The sequence below is a fragment of the Oncorhynchus nerka genome, linkage group LG20 (genome assembly GCF_034236695.1).
Source record: "Oncorhynchus nerka isolate Pitt River linkage group LG20, Oner_Uvic_2.0, whole genome shotgun sequence".
In the NCBI taxonomy this organism is placed as follows: domain Eukaryota; kingdom Metazoa; phylum Chordata; class Actinopteri; order Salmoniformes; family Salmonidae; genus Oncorhynchus; species Oncorhynchus nerka.
The window spans coordinates 5472230-5482885 of NC_088415.1; the positions used below are offsets into that span (position 1 = coordinate 5472230).

At 39.7% G+C, this 10656-nt stretch overlaps 1 protein-coding gene across 1 annotated transcript in view; it reads left to right on the forward strand.

Moving 5' to 3' along the window:
* Positions 1-10656, forward strand: part of lama5 (laminin, alpha 5) — a 324122-nt gene that overhangs the window by 110783 nt on the left and 202683 nt on the right. Inside the window, 3 exon segments of the mRNA XM_065005098.1 lie at positions 1281-1399; positions 1642-1812; positions 5616-5713. Coding sequence (XP_064861170.1) covers positions 1281-1399; positions 1642-1812; positions 5616-5713 — 388 coding nt within the window.

Consider the following 10656-nt stretch of genomic DNA (forward strand, 5'->3'; position numbering starts at 1 on the left):
ATATGTTAATGTGTGTTAATATGTGTTAATGTGTGTTAATGTGTGTTAATATGTGTTAATGTGTGTTAATGTGTGTTAATATGTGTTAATGTGTGTTTATATATGTTAATGTGTGTTAATATGTGTTAATGTGTGTTTATATATGTTTAATGTGTTAATATGTGTTAATGTGTGTTAATATGTGTTAATGTGTGTTAATGTGTGTTAATATGTGTTAATATGTGTTAATATGTGTTAATATGTGTTAATGTGTGTTAATGTGTGTTAATATGTGTTAATATGTGTTAATATGTGTTAATGTGTGTTTATATATGTTAATGTGTTTATATGTGTTAATATGTGTTTATATATGTTTATATATGTTTATATATGTTAATATGTGTTAATATGTGTTAATGTGTTAATATGTGTTAATATGTGTTAATATGTGTTTATATATGTTAATATGTGTTAATATGTGTTAATATGTGTTAATATGTGTTAATATGTGTTTATATATGTTAATATGTGTTAATATGTGTTAATATGTGTTTATATGTGTTTATATGTGTTAATATGTGTTAATATGTGTTAATGTGTGTTAATGTGTGTTAATATGTGTTAATATGTTAATATGTGTTAATATGTGTTAATATGTGTTAATGTGTGTTTATATATGTTAATATGTGTTTATATGTGTTTATATGTGTTAATATGTGTTAATATGTGTTAATATGTGTTAATATGTGTTAATGTGTGTTTATATATGTTAATATGTGTTTATATGTGTTAATATGTGTTAATATGTGTTAATATGTGTGTTTATATGTGTTTATATGTGTTTATATGTGTTAATATGTGTTAATATGTGTTAATATGTGTTAATATGTGTTAATGTGTTAATATGTTTAATATGTGTTAATATGTGTTAATATGTGTTAATATGTGTTAATATGTTAATATGTGTTAATATGTGTTAATATGTGTTAATGTGTGTTTATATGTGTTAATATGTGTTAATATGTGTTAATATGTGTTAATGTGTGTTAATATGTGTTAATGTGTTTATATGTGTTAATATGTGTTAATGTGTGTTAATATGTGTTAATATGTGTTAATATGTGTTAATGTGTGTTTATATGTGTTAATATGTGTTAATATGTGTTAATATGTGTTAATATGTGATTATATGTGTTAATATGTGTTAATATGTGTTAATATGTGTTTATATGTGTTAATATGTGTTTATATATGTTAATATGTGTTAATATGTGATTATATGTGTATGTGTGTTTTAACAGCTTCTAAGAGAGACTGCATTGAGCGCTTCGGACAGCAAACCATCGAACGGATCAACTCCGACAACGACGTCATCTGTACCACTGAATACTCCCGCATCGTACCCCTGGAGAATGGAGAGGTGCAGTTGTGTGTGTGTGTGTGTGTGTGTGTGTGTGTGTGTGTGTGTGTGTGTGTGTGTGTGTGTGTGTGTGTGTGTGTGTGTGTGTGTGTGTGTGTGTGTGAATACGTACACATACTGAATGTGTGTAAATGAGTGCCACACGTCTGTTTGTGTATGTGAGTGTTACAGCGTGTGTGTGTGTGTGTGCATACCTACTGAGTGTGTGTGTGTGTGTGTGTGACATCGTCCCTCTCTCCCAGGTGGTGGTGTCTCTAGTGAACGGGCGTCCCGGGGCTATGAACTTCTCCTACTCTCCAGTCCTGAGGGATTTCACCAAGGCCACCAACATCCGTCTCCGTTTCCTCAGAACCAACACCCTCCTGGGACACCTGATGGGCAAGGCCCTCCGCGACCCCACCGTCACACGCAGGGTGGGTACTTATGGGTACTGGGTTAGGACACATGGTAGTGGGTTAGGGTACTGGGTTAGGATAGAAGGCCCTCCGCGACCCCACCGTCACACGCAGGGTGGGTACTGGGTTAGGGTACTGGGTTAGGGTACTGATGGGTACTGGGTTAGGGTACTGATGGGTACTGGGTTAGGGTACTGATGGGTACTGGGTTAGGGTACTGATGGGTACTGGGTTAGGGTACTGATGGGTACTGATGGGTACTGGGTTAGGGTTAGGTAGAGAAGGGGTCAGAGGGTAAGGAGGACAGGAGGTAGAGAAGGGGTCAGAGGGTGGGGGAGAACAGGTGGTAGAGAAGGGGTCAGAGGGTAAGGAGGGCAGGAGGTAGAGAAGGGGTCAGAATGTAAGGAGGACATGAGGTAGAGAAGGGGTCAGAGGGTGGGGAGAACAGGTGGTAGAGAAGGGGTCAGAGGGTAAGGAGGACATGAGGTAGAGAAGGGGTCAGAATGTAAGGAGGACATGAGGTAGAGAAGGGGTCAGAGGGTGGGGGAGAACAGGTGGTAGAGAAGGGGTCAGAGGGTAAGGAGGGCAGGAGGTAGAGAAGGGGTCAGAATGTAAGGAGGACATGAGGTAGAGAAGGGGTCAGAGGGTGGGGGAGAACAGGTGGTAGAGAAGGGGTCAGAGGGTAAGGAGGACATGAGGTAGAGAAGGGGTCAGAATGTAAGGAGGACATGAGGTAGAGAAGGGGTCAGAGGGTGGGGGAGAACAGGTGGTAGAGAAGGGGTCAGAGGGTAAGGAGGACAGGAGGTAGAGAAGGGGTCAGAATGTAAGGAGAACAGGTGGTAGAGAAGGGGTCAGAGGGTAAGGAGGACATGAGGTAGAGAAGGGGTCAGAATGTAAGGAGGACATGAGGTAGAGAAGGGGTCAGAGGGTGGGGGAGAACAGGTGGTAGAGAAGGGGTCAGAGGGTAAGGAGGACAGGAGGTAGAGAAGGGGTCAGAGAGTAGGGGGCAAGAGGTAGAGAAGGGGTCAGAGGGTAAGGAGGACAGGAGGTAGAGAAGGGGTCAGATGGTGGGGGCCATGAGGTAGAGAAGGGGTCAGAGAGTAGGGGGCAGGAGGTAGAGAAGGGGTCAGAGGGTTAAGGAGGACAGGAGGTAGAGAAGGGGTCAGAGGGTAAGGACGACAGGAGGTAGAGAAGGGGTCAGAGGGTAAGGAGGACAGCAGGTAGAGAAGGGGTCAGAGGGTAAGGAGGACAGGAGGTAGAGAAGGGGTCAGAGGGTGGGGGAGAACAGGGGGTAGAGAACGGGTCAGAGGGTAAGGAGGACAGGAGGTAGAGAAGGGGTCAGAGGGTGGGGGGGGCAGTTGGTAGAGAAGGGGTCAGAGGGTAAGGAGGACAGAAGGTAGAGAAGGGGTCAGAGGGTAAGGAGGACAGGAGGTAGAGAAGGGGTCAGAGGGTAAGGAGGACAGGAGGTAGAGAAGGGGTCAGAGGGTAAGGAGGACAGGAGAAGGGGTCAGAGAAGGGACAGGAGTCAGAGGGTAAGGAGGACAGGAGGTAGAGAAGGGGTCAGAGGGTAAGGAGGACAGGAGGTAGAGAAGGGGTCAGAGGGTAAGGAGGACAGGAGGTAGAGAAGGGTAAGGAGGACAGGTAGGGTCAGAGGAGGACAGGAGGTAGAGAAGGGGTCAGAGGGTAAGGAGGACAGGAGGTAGAGAAGGGGTCAGAGGGTAAGGAGGACAGGAGGTAGAGAAGGGGTCAGAGGGTAAGGAGGACAGGAGGTAGAGAAGGGGTCAGAGGGTAAGGAGGACAGGAGGTAGAGAAGGGGTCAGAGGGTAAGGAGGACAGGAGGTAGAGAAGGGGTCAGAGGGTAAGGAGGACAGGAGGTAGAGAAGGGGTCAGAGGGTAAGGAGGACAGGAGGTAGAGAAGGGGTCAGAGGGTAAGGAGGACAGGAGGTAGAGAAGGGGTCAGAGGGTAAGGAGGACAGGAGGTAGAGAAGGGGTCAGAGGGTAAGGAGGACAGGAGGTAGAGAAGGGGTCAGAGGGTAAGGAGGACAGGAGGTAGAGAAGGGGTCAGAGGGTAAGGAGGACAGGAGGTAGAGAAGGGGTCAGAGGGTAAGGAGGACAGGAGGTAGAGAAGGGGTCAGAGGGTAAGGAGGACAGGAGGTAGAGAAGGGGTCAGAGGGTAAGGAGGACAGGGTAGGTAGAGAAGGGGTCAGAGGGTAAGGAGGACAGGAGGTAGAGAAGGGGTCAGAGGGTAAGGAGGACAGGAGGTAGAGAAGGGGTCAGAGGAGTAAGGAGGACAGGAGGTAGAGAAGGGGTCAGAGGGTAAGGAGGACAGGAGGTAGAGAAGGGGTCAGAGAGGTAAGGAGGACAGGAGGTAGAGAAGGGGTCAGAGGGTAAGGAGGACAGGAGGTAGAGAAGGGGTCAGAGGGTAAGGAGGACAGGAGGTAGAGAAGGGGTCAGAGGGTAAGGAGGACAGGAGGTAGAGAAGGGGTCAGAGGGTAAGGAGGACAGGAGGTAGAGAAGGGGTCAGAGGGTAAGGAGGACAGGAGGTAGAGAAGGGGTCAGAGGGTAAGGAGGACATGAGGTAGAGAAGGGGTCAGAGGGTAAGGAGGACAGGTGGTAGAGAAGGGGTCAGAGGGTAAGGAGGACAGGAGGTAGAGAAGGGGTCAGAGGGTAAGGAGGACAGGTGGTAGAGAAGGGGTCAGAGGGTAAGGAGGACAGGAGGTAGAGAAGGGGTCAGAGGGTAAGGAGGTCAGGAGGTAGAGAAGGGGTCAGAGGGTAAGGAGGACAGGAGGTAGAGAATGGGTCAGAGGGTAAGGAGGACAGGTGGTAGAGAAGGGGTCAGAGGGTAAGGAGGACAGGAGGTAGAGAAGGGGTCAGAGGGTAAGGAGGACAGGGGGTCAGAGGTAGAGAAGGGGTCAGAGGGTAAGGAGGACAGGAGGTAGAGAAGGGGTCAGAGGGTAAGGAGGACAGGTGGTAGAGAAGGGGTCAGAGGGTAAGGAGGACAGGAGGTAGAGAAGGGGTCAGAGGGTAAGGAGGACAGGAGGTAGAGAAGGGGTCAGAGGGTAAGGAGGACAGGAGGTAGAGAAGGGGTCAGAGGGTAAGGAGGACAGGAGGTAGAGAAGGGGTCAGAGAGTAAGGAGGACATGAGGTAGAGAAGGGTCAGGTGGTAGAGAAGGGGTCAGAGGGTAAGGAGGACAGGAGGTAGAGAAGGGGTCAGAGGGTGGTAAGGAGGACAGGTGGTAGAGAAGGGGTCAGAGGGTAAGGAGGACAGGAGGTAGAGAAGGGGTCAGAGGTAGAGAAGGGTAAGGAGGAGGTCAGGAGGTAGAGAAGGGGTCAGAGGGTAAGGAGGACAGGAGGTAGAGAAGGGGTCAGAGGGTAAGGAGGACAGGAGGTAGAGAAGGGGTCAGAGGGTAAGGAGGTCAGGAGGTAGAGAAGGGGTCAGATGGTAAGGAGGACAGGAGGTAGAGAAGGGGTCAGAGGGTAAGGAGGACAGGAGGTAGAGAAGGGGTCAGAGGGTAAGGAGGACAGGAGGTAGAGAAGGGGTCAGATGGTAAGGAGGACAGGAGGTAGAGAAGGGGTCAGAGGGTAAGGAGGACAGGAGGTAGAGAAGGGGTCAGAGGGTAAGGAGGACAGGAGGTAGAGAAGGGGTCAGATGGTAAGGAGGTCAGGAGGTAGAGAAGGGGTCATATTCAAAGGGCCTTTAACTTGAAACTGTCCCGTACTACAGCCTGTCAAACTGTGTGACAAGCTGACTAGTCTGAATGAAGCTACAATAGTCAGTTACAATGATTTAATGTCTTCGTGCTGTGCCTGTTTCTCTGCAGTATTACTACAGTATCAAGGACATCAGTATCGGAGGACGCTGTGTGTGTAACGGCCACGCCGAAGCCTGCGATCCACACGACCCCAACGACCCCTACAAGTAAGAGGGACAGTCTGACTATACACTAATAGATGATAGCTTCTAGAATATAAATGACTACACCTCAATAGATTATAGAATATAAATGATTACACTTCAATAGTTTATAGAATAGAAATGACTACACCTCAATATATTCTGTAGAGATTACTACACCTCAATAGATTCTGTAGAGATTACTACACCTCAATAGATTATGTAGAGATTACTACACTTCAATATATTCTGTAGAGATTACTACACTTCAATAGTTTATAGAATAGAAATGACTACACTTCAATAGATTATGTAGAGGACTACACCTCAATAGATTATGTAGAGTTACTACACCTCGTTCGAGAAGAGGTTACTACACCTCAATAGATTATGTAGAGATTACTACACCTCAATATATTATGGAGATTACTACACCTCAATAGATTATGTAAGAGAGATTACTACACCTCAATAGATTATGTAGAGATTACTACACTTCAATAGATTATGTAGAGATTACTACACCTCAATATATTCTGTAGAGATTACTACACCTCAATAGATTATGTAGAGATTACTACACCTCAATAGATTATGTAGAGATTACTACACCTCAATAGATTATGTAGAGATTACTACACCTCAATATATTATGTAGAGATTACTACACTTCAATAGATTATGTAGAGATTACTACACCTCAATATATTCTGTAGAGATTACTACACTTCAATAGATTATGTAGAGATTACTACACCTCAATAGATTCTGTAGAGATTACTACACCTCAATAGATTCTGTAGAGATTACTACACTTCAATAGATTATGTAGAGATTACTACCTCAATAGATTCTGTAGAGATTACTACACCTCAATAGATTCTGTAGGATTACTACACCTCAATAGATTATGTAGAGATTACTACACCTCAATATATTCTGTAGAGATTACTACACCTCAATAGATTATGTAGAGATTACTACACCTCAATAGATTCTGTAGAGATTACTACACCTCAATAGATTATGTAGAGATTACTACACCTCAATAGATTATGTAGAGATTACTACACCTCAATATATTCTGTAGAGATTACTACACCTCAATAGATTATAGATTATGTAGAGATTACTACACTTCAATATATTCTGTAGAGATTACTACACCTCAATAGATTATGTAGAGATTACTACACCTCAATAGATTATGTAGAGATTACTACACCTCAATAGATTATAGATTATGTAGAGATTACTACACTTCAATATATTCTGTAGAGATTACTACACTTCAATAGTTTATAGAATAGAAATGACTACACTTCAATAGATTATGTAGAGATTACTACACCTCAATAGATTATGTAGAGATTACTACACCTCATTAGATTCTGTAGAGATTACTACACCTCAATAGATTATGTAGAGAACTACACCTCAATATATTATGTAGAGATTACTACACCTCAATAGATTATGTAGAGATTACTACACCTCAATAGATTATGGTAGAGATTACTACACTTCAATAGATTATGTAGAGATTACTACACCTCAATATATTCTGTAGAGATTACTACACCTCAATAGATTATGTAGAGATTACTACACCTCAATAGATTATGTAGAGATTACTACACCTCAATAGATTATGTCAGAGATTACTACACCTCAATAGATTATGTAGAGATTACTACACCTCAATATATTCTGTAGAGATTACTACACTTCAATAGATTATGTAGAGATTACTACACCTCAATAGATTCTGTAGAGATTACTACACCTCAATAGATTCTGTAGAGATTACTACACTTCAATAGATTATGTAGAGATTACTACACCTCAATAGATTCTGTAGAGATTACTACACCTCAATAGATTCTGTAGAGATTACTACACCTCAATAGATTATGTAGAGATTACTACACCTCAATATATTCTGTAGAGATTACTACACCTCAATAGATTATGTAGAGATTACTACACCTCAATAGATTCTGTAGAGATTACTACACCTCAATAGATTATGTAGAGATTACTACACCTCAATAGATTATGTAGAGATTACTACACCTCAATATATTCTGTAGAGATTACTACACCTCAATAGATTATAGATTATGTAGAGATTACTACACTTCAATATATTCTGTAGAGATTACTACACCTCAATAGATTATGTAGAGATTACTACACCTCAATAGATTATAGATTATGTAGAGATTACTACACCTCAATATATTCTGTAGAGATTACTACACCTCAATATATTCTGTAGAGATTACTACACCTCAATATATTCTGTAGAGATTACTACACCTCAATAGATTATGTAGAGATTACTACACCTCAATAGATTATGTAGAGATTACTACACCTCAATAGATTATAGATTATGTAGAGATTACTACACTTCAATATATTCTGTAGAGATTACTACACTTCAATAGTTTATAGAATAGAAATGACTACACTTCAATAGATTATGTAGAGATTACTACACCTCAATAGATTATGTAGAGATTACTACACCTCATTAGATTCTGTAGAGATTACTACACCTCAATAGATTATAGATTATGTAGAGATTACTACACTTCAATATATTCTGTAGAGATTACTACACCTCAATAGATTATGTAGAGATTACTACACCTCAATAGATTATGTAGAGATTACTACACCTCAATAGATTATAGATTATGTAGAGATTACTACACTTCAATATATTCTGTAGAGATTACTACACTTCAATAGTTTATAGAATAGAAATGACTACACTTCAATAGATTATGTAGAGATTACTACACCTCAATAGATTATGTAGAGATTACTACACCTCATTAGATTCTGTAGAGATTACTACACCTCAATAGATTATGTAGAGATTACTACACCTCAATATATTATGTAGAGATTACTACACCTCAATAGATTATGTAGAGATTACTACACCTCAATAGATTATGTAGAGATTACTACACTTCAATAGATTATGTAGAGATTACTACACCTCAATATATTCTGTAGAGATTACTACACCTCAATAGATTATGTAGAGATTACTACACCTCAATAGATTATGTAGAGATTACTACACCTCAATAGATTATGTAGAGATTACTACACCTCAATAGATTATGTAGAGATTACTACACCTCAATATATTCTGTAGAGATTACTACACTTCAATAGATTATGTAGAGATTACTACACCTCAATAGATTCTGTAGAGATTACTACACCTCAATAGATTCTGTAGAGATTACTACACTTCAATAGATTATGTAGAGATTACTACACCTCAATAGATTCTGTAGAGATTACTACACCTCAATAGATTCTGTAGAGATTACTACACCTCAATAGATTATGTAGAGATTACTACACCTCAATATATTCTGTAGAGATTACTACACCTCAATAGATTATGTAGAGATTACTACACCTCAATAGATTCTGTAGAGATTACTACACCTCAATAGATTATGTAGAGATTACTACACCTCAAGAAGATTATGTAGAGATTACTACACCTCAATATATTCTGTAGAGATTACTACACCTCAATAGATTATAGATTATGTAGAGATTACTACACAATATATTCTGTAGAGATTACTACACCTCAATAGATTATGTAGAGATTACTACACCTCAATAGATTATAGATTATGTAGATTATACACCTCAATATATTCTGTAGATTACTACACCTCAATATATTCTGTAGAGATTACTACACCTCAATTCTGTAGAGATTACTATATAGATCTGTAGAGATTACTACACCTCAATATATTCTGTAGAGATTACTACACCTCAATATATTCTGATTATCAATATATTCTGTAGAGATTACTACACCTCAATAGATTATGTAGAGATTACTACACCTCAATATATTCTGTAGAGATTACTACACCTCAATAGAATATATTCAATAGATTATGTAGAGATTACTACACCTCAATAGATTATAGAATAGAAATGACTACACCTCAATATATTATGATTATGTAGAGATTACTACACCTCAATAGATTATGTAGAGATTACTACACCTCAATATATTATGTAGAGATTACTACACCTCAATAGATTATAGATTATGTATTACTGTAATATATTCTGTAGAGATTACTACACCTCAATATATTCTGTAGAGATTACTACACCTCAATAGATTATGTAGAGATTACTACACCTCAATAGATTCTGTAGAGATTACTACACCTCAATAGATTAATAGTTATGTAGAGATTACTACACCTCAATAGATTATGTAGAGATTACTACACTTCAATATATTCTGTAGATTACTTACTGTAGAGATTACTACACCTCAATAGATTATAGATTATGTATTCTGAGATTACTACACCTCAATATATTCTGTAGAGATTACTACACCTCAATAGATTATGAGATTACTACACTTCAATAGATTATGTAGATTACTACACCTCAATATATTCTGTAGAGATTACTACACCTCAATATATTCTGTAGAGATTACTACACCTCAATAGATTCTGTAGAGATTACTACACTTCAATAGATTATGTAGAGATTACTACACCTCAATAGATTATGTAGAGATTACTACACCTCAATAGATTATAGATTATGTAGAGATTACTACACCTCAATATATTCTGTAGAGATTACTACACCTCAATAGATTATGTAGAGATTACTACACCTCAATAGATTATGTAGAGATTACTACACCTCAATATATTCTGTAGAGATTACTACACCTCAATAGATTCTGTAGAGATTACTACACCTCAATAGATTATAGATTATGTAGAGATTACTACACCTCAATAGATTATAGATTATGTAGAGATTACTACACCTCAATAGATTATAGATTCTGTAGAGATTACTACACCTCAATAGATTATGTAGAGATTACTACACCTCAATATATTCTGTAGAGATTACTACACCTCAAT